This window comes from Pongo pygmaeus, chromosome 7 (assembly GCF_028885625.2).
Source record: "Pongo pygmaeus isolate AG05252 chromosome 7, NHGRI_mPonPyg2-v2.0_pri, whole genome shotgun sequence".
NCBI classification, from domain to species: domain Eukaryota; kingdom Metazoa; phylum Chordata; class Mammalia; order Primates; family Hominidae; genus Pongo; species Pongo pygmaeus.
The window spans coordinates 39,286,935-39,305,589 of record NC_072380.2 but is presented as its reverse complement, the minus strand read 5'-3'; the positions used below and the strand labels follow the sequence as shown (position 1 = coordinate 39,305,589).

At 37.0% G+C, this 18,655-nt stretch overlaps 1 protein-coding gene across 1 annotated transcript in view; it reads right to left on the bottom strand.

The window, feature by feature from the left end:
• ADAM9 (ADAM metallopeptidase domain 9) overlaps positions 1 to 18,655 on the bottom strand; it is a 108,027-nt gene that overhangs the window by 59,598 nt on the left and 29,774 nt on the right. The window contains exons 11-12 of the mRNA XM_054497740.2: positions 18,322 to 18,455; positions 3,327 to 3,498 (exon numbers count right to left, since the gene is read on the bottom strand). Coding sequence (XP_054353715.2) covers positions 3,327 to 3,498; positions 18,322 to 18,455 — 306 coding nt within the window. The remainder of the gene's footprint in view (positions 1 to 3,326; positions 3,499 to 18,321; positions 18,456 to 18,655) is intronic.

The window sequence follows — 18,655 nt, the reverse complement described above, 5'->3', positions numbered from 1 at the left end:
TACACTACACATGTATACGCACACACATACACACATATGTATATGCACACATATACACATATATGTATGTATACGCACACATATACACACATATACACATATATACACGCATATATGTATGCATACGCACACATATATACACACACAGGTATGTATATGCACACATATATACACAGGTATGTATACGCACATATATACACATATAGGTATGTACACGCACACATATATACACATATAGGTATGTACACGCACACATATATACACATGTATGTATACACACACATATACACACACATAGGTATGTATACGCACACATATACACACATGTGTATGTATACGCACACATATACACACATGTGTATGTATACGCACACATATACACACGTGTATGTATACGCACACATATACACACGTGTATGTATACGCACACATATACACACGTGTATGTATACGCACACATACACACGTGTATGTATACGCACACATATACACACATATGTGTATGTATACGCAGATATACATACATGTATGTATACGCACACATACACACATAAATATGTATACGCACACATATATATACATGTATATGTATGTATACACACACATACACACACCCCATGGAATACTATATGTAGTCATAAAAAAGAATGAAATCATGTCCTTTGCAGCAACATGGATGGAGCTGGAGGCCATTATCCTAAGTGAACTAACTCAGAAACACAAAATCAAACACTGCATATTCTCACTTATAAGCATGGGCTAAACAATGGGTGCACATGGACATAAAGATGGAGGTGACGGACACTGGGTAACTCCAAAAGGGGAGAGGGTAGGAGGAGAGTGAGGGCTGACAAATTATAAGGTACAATGTTCATTGTTTGGGTAATGGGTACACCAGAAGCCCAATCCCCACCAGGATACAATATACCCATGTAACATACATAAGTACCCCCTGAATCTAAAATAAAATAAAACTTAGACATACAGACCAATGGAACAGAATACAGAATGCAAAAATAAAAACCCACACATATGAGATCACCTGATCTTCAACAAGGATGCCAAGAAAAAGAATGGTGAAAAGGTAGTCCCTTCCGCCCTGGAAAACTGGATATCAACATGCAAAAGAATGAAATTGGAACCTTATCTTACGCCATACACAAAAATCAACTTAAAATGGATTAAAGACTTACACATAAGGACTAACAGTAAAACTCTTAGAAGAAAACATAGAGGAAAAGCTTCATGACACTGGTCTTGGCAATGATTTCATGTATATGATGCCAAAATTACAGGCAACAGAAGCCAAAAATAGACAAGTGGGGCTATATCAAACTAAAAACCTTCTACACAGCATAGGAAGCAATCAACAGAGTGAAAAGCCAAGTTATGGAATGGGGGAAATATCTGCAAACCATAAGGGGTAAACTTTCAAAACATATAGGAAGTGCTACAGCTCAATAGCAAAAAATGAAAAACTAATAACCTGATTTAAAATGGGTTAATTATCCTAATTGAAATAACTCAGAAGCAGAAAGTCAAATACTGCATGTTCTCACTTATAAGTGGGAGCTAAGCAATCAGTATTCATGGATGTACAGAGTGGAATAACAGACACTGGAGACCCCAAAAGGTGGGAGCATGGGAGGGGTGTGAGGGCTGAAAAATTACCTATTGGGTACAACGTTCACTATTTGAATGATGGGTACATGAAAAGCCCTCACTTTACCAATATGCAATATATACATGCAAGAAATCTGCATGTACATCCCCTAAATATATAAAAATGTTAAAATAAACAAAAAAAAAATTAAAACAGGCCTAAGACTTAATAGACATTGCTCCATGAAGACACACAAATAGCCAACAGGTATATGAAAAGATGCTCAATGTCACTCATCATCATGGAAATGCAAATCAAAACCACAATGAAATATCATTTCATACCTGTTAGGATTGCTATCACGGAAAAAAACAAAAGACACCAAGTGTCAGCAAGAATGTGGAGAAACTGGAACCCTTGTGCACTTTCGGGAAGAATGCAAAATCATGCGGCCACTATGGAAAATAGTATGAAGGTTCTTTTAAAAATTAAAAATATAACTACCATGTGATCTAGCAATCCCACTTCTGGGTACTTATCTAAAATGAAATCAAGATCTTGAAGAGATATTAGCATTCCCTATGTTCACTGCAGCATTATCCACAGTAGCCAAGATGTAGAAACCACCTAAATGTCTGTCAACAGTTGAATGGATAAAGAAAATGTGGTAGATAAAGAAAATGTACATACATACATACATATACACACATACAATGGAATACTATTTCCCAAAAAAAGAAGGAAATCTTGTCATTGCAAGAACGTAGATGAAACTTGAGTATACAATACCATGCTAAGAGAAATAAGACAGCCACAAAGGACATAATACTATTTGATTCCACTTATATTAGATATCTAAAATAGTCAAGTTCATAAAAGCAGTGAACAGAATAGTGGTGGTCAGGGGCTCGTGGAATGGAAAATGGGGAGCTGCTGATCAACTGATATAAAGTTTCAGTTACACACAATGAAAAAGTTCTAGAGATGTGCTGTACAACATATTACCCAGAGTTAACAATACTGTATTGGACACTTAAAAATCTCTTAGAAGGATCAACTTCATGCTAAGTATTCTTACCACATTAAAGTAAAAATAAATCCTAAAACAAGCCCAATATTTATAAATGTACCTACTGTATACTGTATATAAATGTATAGAATAGAGTCTAAAAACAAAAACATCAAACATAAAAAAAAAGGAAGTAAAAGATGTATGGGGAAAATAAAGGTGTGCAAGATTGCTTTTACTTACTACTTTAATTTTTTTCTTTTAGAGTGCTACTTTGAGTAGCAAGAACTTTGAATACTGAAGGACTCTGGAGGATGGGCCAGCTCCAATTCATTTTTAAAATGAGTCCAGCTAAATAAATATTCCTGCAATGGCAGTGCCAGAATGGTGAAAGCTTACAAATAAAGAGCCAGGTGAACTTCATTCTTTAAAGCAAATAAGCTAATAACCATAAATCATAGAAAATAGCATAAAAAAATAGAGAATAAACATGGCATGTTCCCTGACTTCAAAACAGATGGCACCATTAGTCATACTCTGAGAAGAAGGAGATGACCAATCCCTGGAACACAGCCATACAAACAAAATAACAATCCTCATTGTGCCACTAAATTTTACTTTAGCTCCTATGTCAGAGTTGCCCAAAGCAAGCCATTTTATTTCTTGCAAATATCATGGCAATTTTACAAGGCAAAAATCAAAAATTAAACTGACCTTTGGAGTACCACAGTCACACTCTTCCCCAGCATCCACCAACTTATTACCACAGGAGGGAGCACTATAGGCTTCATCAGGCTTTGGAATATTAAGAAGGCAGTTTCCTCCTTTATTTAAAGTTAACTTCTCAAAGTCCTCTGCACTGCAACTGCTAAAGTTTCTGGAACCCCTATAATAGACATTAAGAAAAAGATCTTATGTCACAGTGATTACTCACTTTGAAAATGTTAAGTCATGACTTTAACCCACAAAAAGTGAATATTTTAAATGACAGAAAAGAAGCTAATAAAAGCGGACAGAAATAAGAATTCATATCTACTTGTGATAAATATTGAACATTACTTCAGCTACTATATAATAATTCACTATTTTCTTACAATATATTGTATTTCCAATAAAATATCTTTAAAACATATCACTTACATTGAAATACAAAATGATAATTCTCAGCATCAGAAGAGACTTTAAAAATTATTTAGTCCTATGAAGAATAAAGTTTTATTTATCTAACACAGTAAAGGTTCTTCAAACATTGGAAAGTAGCTGTATGTTGTCTCCAGTCTTTTTTCTATTCTGAAGGATAACATTTTTATGTTCACCCATGCCCATTACCACTTATTAGGAGCTCTGCAAAAATAATACAAATGGGCAACTCCAGTTCAGATGCACACTAGCCATCAAGAGGCAGACTGCACAGTGTAGAATTTCAACTACTCCTATATGACAAGTTTTCAGTTTGAGCTTTACACATAATAACTTTTATGATAATTCCTGGGAACCAAGGTTAGTACTCTGAAAGTTAGTTGGCCTTTAAGAAATGTCCAACTTGAGCTATGTGAGATTTATACAAATGCAATTTTGATATGTTCTATCTGGGATTTTTTTTTTAGCTACTACTTTACTCAATAACTATAAAATACTTTCAGATAGTCCCACTGGCTATTTTTACTTTTGAAAACTAGTGGAAAATACACCTATACATCACCTATATCTTTGAGGAATCCATGTCACACTAAAATTCTATTTTATTTTTGCTTTTGTAGACTGAGTTTTTGGTGTGATATCCAAAAATCATTGTTAAGGCCAATGTCAAGGAGCTTTTCCTCAACGTTTTCTTCTTAGAAAGTTTTATAGTTTCAAGTCTTACATTTAGCTATTTTATCCATTTTGAGTTGATTTTTGTGTATGGTGTATGACAAGGGTCCAATTTCATTCTTTTGCATGTAGAAATCCAGTTACCCCAGAACCATTTATTGAAGAGAACTATCCTTTCCCCATTGTATCCTCCTGGTGCCCTTGTCAAAAATTAATTGAATACACATGTTTGGATTTGTTTCTGGGCTCTCTATTCTGTTCCATCCGTCTACGTGTCTGTTTTTATACCACTACCATGCTGTTTTGATTACTATAGCTATCAAACTAAAAAGCTCTGCACAGCAAAGATAACAACCAACAAAATGAAAAGTCTGCAGATAGGGAGAAAATATCTGCAAACCATGTATCTTATAAGGTGTATCTTATAACCATGTATCTTATATCCAAAATATATTTTTTAAAACTCACACAACTCCATAGTAGAAAAACAAATAACTCGATTTTTAAAATGAACAAAAGACTTAAATAGACATTTCTCCAAAGATGACATAAAAATGGCCAACAGGTGCATGAAAAGATGCTCAATATCATTAATCATCAAGGAACTGCAAATCAAAACCACAATGAAATACCACCTCACCCTCAAAAAGAGATAACGGCCAGGTGTGGAGGCTCACTGCTGTAATCCCAGCACTTTGGGAGGCTGAGGCAGGCGGTTCACTTGAGGTCAGGAGTTCCAGACCAGCCTGGCCAACATGGTAAAACCCTGTCTCTACTAAAACACAAAAATTAGCCAGGTGTGGTGGTGCACACCTGTAATCTCAACTACTTGGGAGGCTGAGGGAGGAGAATTGCTTGAACCTGGGAGGCAGAGGTTGTAGTGAGCCGAGATTGCACCACTGCACTCCAGCTTGGGCAACAGAGAGAGACTCCGTCTCAAATAAATAAATAAATAAATAAATAAAAGAGATGACAAGTGCTAGTTAGAGTATAGAAAAAAAGGAATCCTTGAGCACTGTTGGTGGGAATGTAGATTGGTGCAGCCACTCTGGAAAACAATAGGAGTTCCCTAAAGAAATTAAAAACAGAACTATCATATGACCCAGCAATCTCACTTTTGGGTATACACCCAAAGAAAATGAAAACACCACCTCATAAAGACGTCTGTATTATCCCATTTTCAGTGCAGCATTAGCCAAGATATGGAAACAAACAAAGCGTCAACAGTTGAGTGGACAAAACTGTGGCACATATAAGACTGATAATTATTCATCCTTATAAAAGGAGATCCTGACATTTACCACAACATGGAGGAAACTGGAGGATGTTATGCTGCGTGAAGCAAGCCAGACAGAAAAAGACAAATGTTGCATGATCTCACTTATTTTGGAATCTAAAAAAAGTTGAAAATCCAGAGACAGAAAATAAAACACTGATTATGGTGGAGGTGGAGGAAATGGGACATGTAGGTCTGATACAAAGTACCAGATATGTAAGACAAACAAGTCTAGAGATCTCAGACAGGTACAGCATGAGGACTATAGATAATAATATTGTATTACATTCAAGATTTTTGCTAAAAGAGGAGATTTTAGGTGCTCTTTGCCACACACACACAAAATGGGCAACAATGTGGAATGATGGATGTGTTAATCTGCTTGACTAACCATTTCACCATCCATATTTACATCAAAACATGTTGTACATCTTAAATACAATAAAATTTATATCTTATATATATTTGTATTTTTTCAAGGGAATTTGGTACCCTGAATCTCTTTTCATCAGTTTGAGCAATGGTACCAAAAGTAGCAGCAGGAGTGAAAGCTATGTTGCATTCTAGTTAATGAAGAAGCAGCCCTATCTATAGCTGGGTCTTTTGTACATCCAAGGAACTATCTATAGCTGGGTCTTTTGTACATCCAAGGAACTCTAAGAAACATATTTTTTGCCCTGAGTAGTCATGTTAAACTCTTCTTTGCTAACTGGTCTCTAGAAAAGTTGATAGTACTGACTCCTGCCTCTTGGATTGGAATGCAGTCTGCCTAGAACATTTTGGTACTGTTAACTGCTGTTTGACGAAAAAAAAAAAAAAAAAAGTCTATAGATGTGGGATGTGGAAGGATTTTAAAAGACTGGCAGAGAAAGAAAAAAGAAAGAACATAAACTATCAATGGTTTGAGACAAAAGAATAGGCAAAGGCAAAATTCTGACTCACGGAAAGAAAAGATTTAGCACAAGGCTTTTGTCAATAACAGAAAGACTTGTCTTCCTTATTCTTTTTCTTGCTACTAAGAATATTGTGGGGAGGAGTCCTTTTGTGCAATATCAATCAACCACTCATTCAACAAATATTTACTGAATATCTATTACGTACAAGGCATTCTTCTTGGTGCCAGGGATGAAACTGTGAACATAGCAGACAAAAATCCCTGCCCCTGTAAAGGTTACGATTATGATTCAGTGATTTACTTATATAATAAATTAGATAGCATATTATAAGGTAATAAGTGCTATGGGGAAAAAAGGCGACGGGGTGTGGGTGTGATGAGCTCTGCAGAGGAAGTGATGCTTTGTGATTTTAAAAGGGCAGTCAGGACAGGCACCTCAAACGTGAGAGTTCAATCAAAACTGTGTATCTGGGAGGAAAACACTATAGAAAGAAGGAATAGCAAATGCAAAAAATCTGAGGTAGAAGCTTTCCTGGCAGACTGAGTCAGTGAGGAAATGAGTCATGAGAGATACAGTCAGCAAAGACAGGAATAGGCCATTGTAGGAATGTGGCTTTCTACTCTAAGTGGAATGGGGAAGTTGGAAGGGGAAGACCATGGAAAGTGTTGAGCAGGAGTAACATGATTTGACTAATGTTTTAATAGGATCACCATACTTGTTCTATTAAGGAGGAAGACTGCAAAGAAGGCTCTTAGAGAAATCCACCAAACAGATGATGGTGGACCAAAATGAAACAGTGGGAGCTGTAAGAAGTGGCTGGATTGTTTTTGTTTTAAAGGAACAGCCATTAAGATGAAGAGTGAGAAAAAAGAGAAATCAAGAATGACTCCCAGGTTGTTGTCCTGGGATACTAGAAGGAAGGAGTTACCATTAATTCACATGGGGAAGACTATGGGTAGATTAGATTTTAGGACAACTTTAGGAGGGATCACAGGAGTTTGAGCCTATTAGACATCAAGTAAAAATGTCAAAGCCGTATATAATAATTATTTGATAAAACAAAGAAGACTGCAGTTTAAACAGAGGCTTGTAATTGTTTTTTATTTTGTACTGTTGATCTTTATGTGGTAAGCACAGCGCCTGCTACATGGTATACATGCAATAATGTTTTCTGTAGGAATATATTTAATAATGTAATCCCAATGCTTTGGGAAGCTAAGGCAAGAGGATCACTTGAGCCCAAGAATTCAAGGCCACCTGGGCAACATAGTGAGACCCTGTCTCTACAAAAAATAAGCTGGGCATGGTGGTGCACACCTGTAGTCCCAGCTACTCAGGAGGCTGGGGTGGGAGGAGTTTAAGGCTGCAGTGAGCTATGATCAAGCCACTGCTCTCCAGCCTGGGCAACAGGGCGAGACCCTGTCTCCAAAAAAAAAACAAAACACACACACACTTAAATATATATTTAAATATATATACTACATAAATATATATTTATAAATTATATATATTTAATTAGACAATTGCCATAGAACTTGCACAGGCATATGTATAGTCCTATATTTTAGTCCCTAATTTCAACCTACATAAAGTCTACCACCTCTAAACAAGTTATTTTTTAAATATGCTCATTATTTGGTAGTTGAAGAATATTTTCTTATAAACAATGTTTCAAATGCTTGATCCTTCAGCAATCTACCAAAAAAAAAAAATTTCACCCACATGAATTGACTATAGAACTAAAAAGCATAACAAAATCATAGACACTTGTGGTGCTTTTTAACAGATGGAGATAGTAACAACATCCCCTGTGTTGGCCTTCAGTGAGACTTTAAAATGCTTTGGAGGCCACAGTGAAAATGCCCTTTCACTAGCCATCACTGGCTGGCACCTACGGCAACAAAAAGAATGATCTTTCTCCTGATACGGGGCTTGAAGAGCAACTCAAGTATTTCTACTCTCTATCACCTCTAGACTCTACAATATTAATGATTTATAGCCTCTCCTCCTCTCTTTTCTCACATCTAGGTGATTTTCCTAAAATGGCTTCAAAAGGAAATCAACAACAATGAAAATGTTTTACATGGAAATGACAAAAAAAAAATTTCAACTATCATTCAAAACATTATTTCTTTGAGTACTCTGAAAATTCCCAGAACACAATTTCCACAATTTCCACCATTACTATGCTGATTCCCACAGCCTAGGATTAGGAAGTCTTAAGAGAAGATTCTAAGTGCTGGTACTGAATTAGATTAAGAAAAAAACACCTGATTATGGAAGCTTGCTGACATTGAGCGGCAGAGTTAAGAAAGCCATGTCTCTAGAAAGGCACCTCCCAGGAAGAGCAACTCACACTTTCCAGAATCTAAGAGAAATGCATGAGAATACCACTGTGCCCCCAAAATATCATAAACAATAACAAAAAAATCTTATTACAAGGGTAGATTATCCATTTTATTAAATGGAACTGGCTCCCAATGACTGAGTTATCTAAGGGGAAAAAAATGAAACATCTACATCACTAGCATCTAAAAAAAAAAGCCAAACAAAATGATACAAAATTAATATTTATTAAACAGCCTATGAAATAGAGGGTAGGAAATCTGCCCTCAAAAAAAGAAAGTTTAATATCACCTTGGTAGTAAAAAGGAATCTGAGGAAAAATAAGAGAAAAAAATATGTATTACCTAGGATAACCTCATCCTAGTTCAGAAATTATTCTTTGTTTTGTTTTGTTTTGTTTTGAGACGGAGTCTCGCTCTGTCACCCAGGCTGGAATGCAGTGGCACGATCTCAGCTCACTGCAAGCTCCGCCTCCTGGGTTCATGCCATTCGCCTGCCTCAGCCTCCTCAGTAGCTGGGACTACAGGCGCCCGCCACCATGCCCGGCTAATGTTTTGTATTTTTAGTAAAGACGGGGTTTCACGTGTTAGCCAAGATGGTCTCGATCTCCTGATCTCGTGATCCGCCTGCCTCAGCCTCCCAAAGTGCTAGGATTACAGGCATGAGCCACCACACCCGGCCTAGAAATTATTCTTAAAAAAAATTTTAAATATAACGGCTACACAATATAAAATACCACATGAAGCCACAGTACACTACAAGAAAGAAAAAAACGAGCAGATAAAGTCCAATAAAGACTCCTAATACTAGTTCTAGGATTATCAAATGATAGCCATAAGACATTTATGCTTACTATGATCAGAGACAAAAGTGACAAGCATGAAAATTTGGGCAGGAAACTAAAATCTACAAAACTAATATATCAGATTTGAAAAAGAACCAGACAGAAATTTGACAAATGAAATAAGCAAAATTAATAATTCAATGGATAAGTTTAACAACAGACAAAACACCTATGAAGACAGAATCAGTGAGCTGAAAGATATCAGAAGAAATTACACAGAAGAAAAAAAACACAAAAAGATAGGAAACATATATTTAAAAACTAAGAGACAAACGAGACATAGTGAGGTCTAACACACAGTTCACTAGAATCACAGAGGCGTAAGAGAGACAGCAAATGTGCAGACACCCTGTGTACACAGGCAATATGTAAAGAAGCAATATGTAAAGACATGACTGAGAATATTCCGACTGATGAAAAATATCAAGCCACAAACTTTAAAACACTAAAAAATTTCTAAGCAGGATATGAAGACATATATGTGTAAATGTGTTATATATACATAACATACGTATGTATGCATGTTATATATTTTTTTCTTTCTACAAAAGGAACATGATAATGAAACTTCAAAAAAAATGTTTAAAGACAAAATTGTTAAAACAGTCATAGGTAAATAGACAGATTCATTTCAACGGAATAATGGTCTCACACCTGACATCTCAACAACAACATGGAAAGCAAAAGACAATGGAAAAATCCCAATATGATGAAAAATAACTGATGATCTACGACTCTATATTCAACAAAAATATCCTCAAAAAAGAGAAATAAAGACACCCTCAGGAGAAAAACAAAAACAAAAACTAAGAGATACACTACTACTAAACACACATTAAAGGAAAGTCAAAACTGGTTCTTTGATCAGACTGAAAAATGGATACCAAATGGAAGGTCAGAGATGCAAGAGGACCAAAGAGCAAGGGCAGTGGTCAAAATCTAAATGAATAATGATAAACAATCACTAATATCTTCCTGGCACACAGCTATATGAGTCAAGAAAGTGATGAATGGAGTTAAAGCACGATATAGTCTTTGAACTGTGTGGGGAAGGGTAAGATTTAATCGTAGACATGATAAATAAGAACATGTGTAATAATTTCCAGGGTAACTTTAAAAAAAAAAAAGACTATAACTTCCATTCTAGAAATATGTCTAGAAGGAAAACAGTATCTACTAAAAACACTCTATCTGGCAGTGCACAGTGGCTCCACACCTGTATTCCCAGCACATCAGGAGGCTAAGGTGGGAGGATTGCTTAGGCCTAGGAGTTCAAAACCAGCCTGGGCAACATAACAAGACCCCATTTCTACAAAGTGAAAATAAATATAAAAACACTCTATCAACCCAAAAGAAATAATACAGAAGATTTTGTTGTTGTTGTCGTCCCATTTTTAACTGATACACAATAGATGTATATATTCTCAGGATACATGTGATCACTTGATCCATTCATACAATGTGTAAAGACCAAATCAGGGTAATGGGAACATCCATCAACTTAAATATTTAAGACCAAAGACTTTTAAGAAAAAACCATAAAAGACAAATAAAGGAGATATAAGATGGTAGATTTAAACCCAAATGCTGTATTTAATTGATTCTAAAACACATTCTTTTCATATTTAAATAACTTTGAAATTGAGATTCATTTCAGATTACAATTGAAGTATTAATTTCATTGACACCATATTTCTTTCTCAGTGGTATGGAAAAAGTGGTGTATCTTATAATCAATGGCATTTAGATTTGATTAAATGGATCAGTAATTACAGTAAATATATTAAGTGATATAAGACATATATTTTCAATTTGGATTAAAAATAAAATTTAAATATATGTTTTGGAAGCATAACTATTAAAAATAAAAATAAACACATGTCAACACTAAAAAAAAAAATGTGAGGAAGGTAAAGCAGTATCAGATTATTGGTAGTCCTAGCTACTGCAGTGAGAAAAGAAAAGGAAGTAAAAGGTATACTGACTGGAAAGAAAGAAAAACTGTCTTTGTACAGAGACAATATGATCATCTATGTAGAAAATCGAAAAGAATGGAAAAAGACTCCTGGAACTAAAAAGCAATTACAATAAGGTTATAGGATACAGGGTTAATAAACAAAAGTCAATTGCTTTCCTATATGCCAGCAATGAACAAGTAGAATTTGAAATTAAAAACATAACATCATGTACATTAGGACCCCCAAAAATGAGAGTTAGGTATAAATCTAACAAAATATGTATGAGATCTCTATGGGGAAACTATAACACTATCTGATGAAAGAATCAAAGAACTAAATAAATGGAGAGATATTTCATGCTCATATACAGGCAGACTCAATATTAAGATGTCAGTTCCCCAACTTGATCTATACATTCAATGCAATCCTAATCAAAATCCCAGCAAATTAGTTTGTGGATATAGATAAAACTGATTTTAAAGTTTACATGGGGTGGCAAAAGACCCAGAGTAGCCAATATAATAGTAAAGAAGAAGAACAAAGTTGGAGGACTGGTGCTACCTGACTTCAAGACTTATTCTAAAGCTACAGTAATCAAGACTGTGTGGCCATTCCAAGATGGCTGAATAGGAACAGCTCTGGTCTGCAGCTCCCAGTGTGACAGACGCAGAATATGGTGATTTCTACATTTCCAACTGAGGTACCTGGTTCATCTCATTGGGACTGGTTGGACAGTGGGTGTAGCCCACAGAGGGTGAGACAAAGCAGGGCAGGGCATCGCCTCACCCAGGAAGCACAAGAGGTCAGGGGATTTCCCTTTCCTAGCCAAGGGAAGCCATGACAGACTGCACCTGGAAAATTGGGACAATCCCACCCAAATACTGTGCTCTTCCAATGGTCTTAGCAAACAGCACACCAGAAGATTATATCCCACGCCTGGCTCGGCGGGTCCTAAGCCCACAGAGCCTTGCTCACTACTAGCGCAGCAGTCAGATCGACCTGTGAGGCAGCAGCCTGGCAGGGGGAGGGGCGTCTGCCATTGCTGAGGCTTGAATAGGTAAACAAAGCAGCCACGGAGGCTCAACTGGGTGGAGCCCACCACAGCTCTGCAAGGCCTGCTGCCTCTGTAGATCCCACCTCTGGGGGCAGGGCATAGCTGAACAAAAGGCAACAGAATCTTCTACAGATTTAAACGTCCCTGTCTGACAGCTCTGAAGACAGCAGTGGTTCTCCCAGCACGGTGTTTGAGCTCTGAGAACAGACAGACTGCCTCCTCAAGTGGGTCCCTGACACCCATGTAGCCTAACTGGGAGACACTTCCCAGTAGGGGCCAAATGACACCTCACACAGGCGGGTGCCCCTCTGGGATGAGGCTTTCAGAGGAAGGATCAGGCAGCAATATTTGCTGTTCTGCAATATTTGCTGTTCTGCAGCCTCCACTGGTGATACCCAGGCAAACAGGGTCTGGAGTGGACCTCCAGCAAACTCCAACAGATCTGCAGCCGAGGGACCTGACTGTCAGAAGGAAAACCAACAAACAGAAAGGAATAGCATCAACATCAACAAAAAGGACATCCACACCAAAACCCCATCTGTAGGTCACCAGCATCAAAGACCAAAGGTAGATAACACCACAAAGATGGGGAGAAACCAGAGCAGAAAAGCTGAAAATTCTAAAATTCAGGGCACCCTTTCTCCTCCAAAGGATCACAGCTCCTCGCCAGCAACGGAACAAAGCTGGACAGAGAATGACATTGACAGGCTGACAGAAATAGGCTTTAGAAGGTTGGTAATAACAAACTTCTCCAAGCTAAAGGAGGATATTTGAACCCATAGCAAGGAAGCTAAAAACTTTGAAAAAAGATTAGACAAATGGCTAACCAGAATAAACAGGGTAGAGAGGACCTTAAATGGCCTGATGGAGCTGAAAACTATGGCACGAGAACTATGTGACGCATGCACAAGCTTCAAGACTGTGTTATTGGCAAAAGATGACAAATAGATAAAGAGAACAAGAGAGCCCAAAAAGAGTCTTACATAAATACAGCTAACTGATCTCTGACAAAGGAGCAAAGGCAATACAATAAAAGATAATCTTTTCAACAAATGGTGCTGGTACAATTAGATATTCATATGCAAAAAATAAATAAATAAATCTAGACACAGATCTTACATCCTCCACAATTAACTCCATGTGGATCAAAGATCTAAGTGTAAAATTCAAAACTCTAAAACTCCTGGGAGATAACATAGGAGAAAACCTAGATCACCTTGGATATGGCAATTATTTTTTAGATACAACACAAAAGGCATCGTCCATGAAAGAATTAAAATATTAAATGTATGCTCTGTGAAAGACAATATTAAAAGAATGAGAAGATAAGCTACAGACTAGTAGAAAATATTTGCAAAAGACATATTTAATAAAAGACTCTTATCCAAAGTACGCAAGCAACTCTTAAAACTAAAAAATAAGAAAAGAAACAATCTGATTAAACAATGGGCCAAAGACCTTCACAGATGCCACAAAGAAGACATAAAGAAGGCAAATAAACACAAGAAAAGATCATCTACATCCTATGTCATCAGGGAAATGTAAATTGAAACAATGAGATACCACTACATACCTATAGGAATGGCCAAAATCCAGAATACTGACAACACCAAATTCTGACAAAGATGTAGAGCAACAGCAATTCTCATTCACTGTTGGTGGGAATACAAAATGGTATAGCTACTTTGGAAGACAATTTGGCAGTTTCTTACAAAACTAAACATACTGTCTTTACATAGGATCCAGCAATCACATCCCTTGGTATTTACCCAAAGGAGCTGAAAACATGATCACACAAAACCCTGCACACGGACACTTATGGCAGCTTTTTTCATAATTGCCAAAGCTTAGAAGCAACCAATATGTCCTTCAGTAGGTGAATGGTTAAACAGTGGTACATCCAAACAATGGGTTATTATTATTCAGCACTACAAATAAATGAGCTATCAAGACATGAAAAGATGAGGAACCTTAAACACATATTGCTAAGTGAAAGAAGCCAATGTGAAAAGGCAACATACTGCATGATTCTAAATATATGATATTCGGGAAAACACAAAACTATGGAGACAGTAAAAAGACTAGTGGTTGCCAAGGGTTGGAGGGGTGGAGAGAGATGACTAGGTGGAGCACAGAGGATTTTTTAAGGCAATGGAAATATTCTGCATGATACCATAATGAGGGATACTTGTCATCATACACTTGTCCATACCCATAGAATGCACAACACCAAGAGTGAACCATAAAGTATGGACTTTGAGAAATCATCATGTGTCAATATAGGTTTGTCAGTTTTAACAATCATACCACTCTGTTGAGGGATATTGAAATGGAGAGACTATGCAAGTGTGGGGACAGAAAGTATATGGGAGAAGTCTTTCTACTTTCCTCTTGATTATTCTGTGAACCTAAAACTGCTTAAAAAAAAAAAGTCTTCTCAAAATACTGAAGAGGAAGGAACACTTCCAAACTCATTGTATGAGCCCAGCATCACCCTAATATCAAAGTCAGACAAGGGACAACCAGAAAAGAAAACTGTAAGTCAATATCCCTAGCAACATAAATGTAAAAATCCTAGCAAACAGAACTCGCCAACACACCAGAAACATCAGGCCCTCTGACCAAATGAGATCGGTACCTGGGACATAAGGACGGTTCAACACAGAAAAATGTATTAACACCACATTAACAGAATCAAGGATCAAAGTCACATAATCATCTCAATAGGCGCCAAAAAGGCATTTGATAAAATTCAACATTCTTTCACAACAAAAAATCTCAAAAAACTAGGAAGAGGGAAATCACTTCAATATAATAAACGCCATATATGAAAAGCCCACAGACAACATCATACTCCACAGTGAAAAATCAAAAGCTTTCCCACTAAGCTGGACAAGACATAGGTACTCACTTTGTCCACTTCTATTCAAGAGATAAGAAGTCACTGGGAGAATAAGGCTGAATAATTCCCCTGGAACCCTCTCTATTATCATTGTTATGAGTGTCCCTCTACCTCATGTTATCCGTGTCCTCGTGTTATCAGTGTCCTTCTACCTCAACTCATATGGGGTCAGTCTCCCCTGTAGCTACAGAGACTCTCCAAGATCCAGTAATGAACAGTTCACTCCCTTTCTACCTACTGTATCCCTAGCAAGTTTATACACATGCAAGTCAACCAAAAAAACAACAACAACAACACTTTTTTGGCTCTTCCCTTGGGAAAATGATGGATATCTTAAATTTGAGATCATGTTATCTTCATATTTAAACGTCAATATGCACTAAGTTTTAAATATAATATTCAAAAATACCATTCTCCTCAAAATATTTTAATTATACTGTAAGTCTGCTTGACACAGGGTTGACTTTAGGGGAGTGGTTTTAAATACCAACTCACTCAGGTTTCTGTTATTAACATCCAGTTTTGTCATACTGAGGCCTGTTCTGTTGTTTCACCACCCTCGGTCCTCCCAATCCTCCACATTCTGCTCTATTTTATTTCCCATAGCACTTACCGCCTTCTAACACTCTATATTATTGATTTTCTTATGTTTATAGATTGTCTTCCCCCCAGATGTAAACTCCTTGAAGGGTGAGTCAATCTAACTCACTGAGGTATTCCAAGTGCCGAGAACAAAGTCTGGCAGGTGGTCAGTGCTCAATAAATGTTTGACAAGTTGGTGAATAAAGTGTGGGTCCACTCTTCATTGCTTCCTATAACATATTAAATTCCACTATGGCACTGTTTCATAACATTCCCTCCTTACCTCTGAATGCTTCTTTTTTATTTTAATCTATGACTTATCTCATTGTTCATTACTCATTTCTTGTTTCCCTGAACTCACATCTTTCTCAACTTCACTGCTGGCCAAAGCAAATCCTAAATTTATTTCCCTCTCCTACAGGAAATCTTTTACAAACATATGACATTCCTTACGTACCTAATTTTTTTTTTTTATGAAGCATGGCTTTTTGTAAGTACTATTTTAACTCTTCCATGTCTATTTTTGAGCCTAGTATTTGTTCAAAAACTGTAAATTCTGCTTGAGTGCTTCCCTTTATACTAGCATGTGATTGAAATTGTCTTGTCCACTCAGATCTTCAGCTGAAAGCCTGGTTGACAGGAGTTTTTATTACTCTGTCAGTGCTTCAGGAGCCTGAGGGAAGTGGGAAGGGGCATGAACGCTTGGGGCCACGGATATTCCCCATGTGAAATCTTCATCTGTGTTTCTTTGTTTGTTTTGAAACAGGGTCTTGCTCTGTTGCCCAGGCTGGAGTGCAGTGGCACAATCATACCTCATTGCAGCCTTGAACTCCTGGGCTCAAGTGATCCTCCTGCCTCAACCTCCTGAGTAGCTGGGACTACAGGCACGCACCAACACACCCAGTTAATATTTTATTTTTTATTTTTTTTATTTTTATTTTTCTAGAGACAGGGTCTCACCGTGTTGCCCAGGTTGGTCTTGAACTCCTGGTCTCAAGCAATCCTCCCTAAGTGCTGAGATTATAGGCATGAGCCACCATGTCCGTCCTGTATTTGTTAAAGATACCATCTCTCATATCTAATTTTCACTCAGGCTCAGCATCTACACACGTAAGAACTACAGTTATGTTCAGCTCTCTGCTTAGGACTCCTGCCTTCTAAATTAGGAAGGAACGTCGTTGGCATTACAATGAATCTGCATTAGAAATCTATATTTCTGATGCCCAACCACCATGGGATCTTCTATTATAATTATTTTTTAGCTCTGGGACAGCAAAGAGTTCTAAGATCAGATCACAGGCTTTGACTTCCTGACTTTGAATCCCAGTCAGCAATTTGGATGTGTGACCTCAGTTTCCTCATCTGCAAATGGAGATAAAGTATGTGTACCTCATTTCACTGATGAGTAGTGAGTGGATACCTTTTAAATGGCTACAATAGTGCCTGTATATAAAAAGAGCTTAATAAATGTTAACCATTCTCTCTCCTCTTCTCTGTCTTGCCTCCCACCTTTATCTCTATAAAACAGGGTTTTTCAATAGAAATATATCAGGATCTCTTCTACCTACAGTGACAATGCAGCACTTTCTCAAAAAGAGGTTTGTGAAGAAATTTCTTATACAGTCCTTCAATGTAATCCAATCCACATTGAACCTAGCAGAAACTCCCTCCTAATTTCTAATTCAGATATAAACTTTGCCATGTTCTTATACTTTCAGTCTATAATTGGTTTACAGAAGAGTGTAGTTACATACTTGTGCCTACATAAGTGTTGCCTTCTTAAAGCTCTCTGGAATTATTTAATTAAAAAATAGACTTCAGCAATACATCAGGTAACAAACTCCACATGTACCCCCTAAATCTAAAAGGCTGGAAAAAAAAAAAAAGACTTCTCATTGGTATGTCATGTAATTAATTTCAGCAAACCGGAAATAACATTTCCTGTTTTCCCAATGTAGACATGAATATCCCTTACAGTGTAAGAAACATGGATCTACAATATGAAACAAAGGAGAAGAAGAAAGAACCCAGGTACTCACGATGCTCCTGAATTCATGATGCAGCTCTTTGCTCCACAGGAACAATCTCTCCCATCATCGTGATTCATTCCAAGATTATGACCCAATTCATGAGCAACAATGGAAGCAAATGTCTCCACAGTGATTTGTCCAAACTGTTCAGAACAGGAAGGTAGTCATTAGGTTTCTGAACGCAAAGAAAATGTTTTGCTACTCAGATTATTTTTTCACAAAAGGAAATTTATTCACTACACTGTTGACAGCCTACATGATAAATCAAGCATCCAACAACAGTCTTTATACATTTCAGTCTAGTAAGAAAGTAACATGAATTACACACTGATGATGGACATGG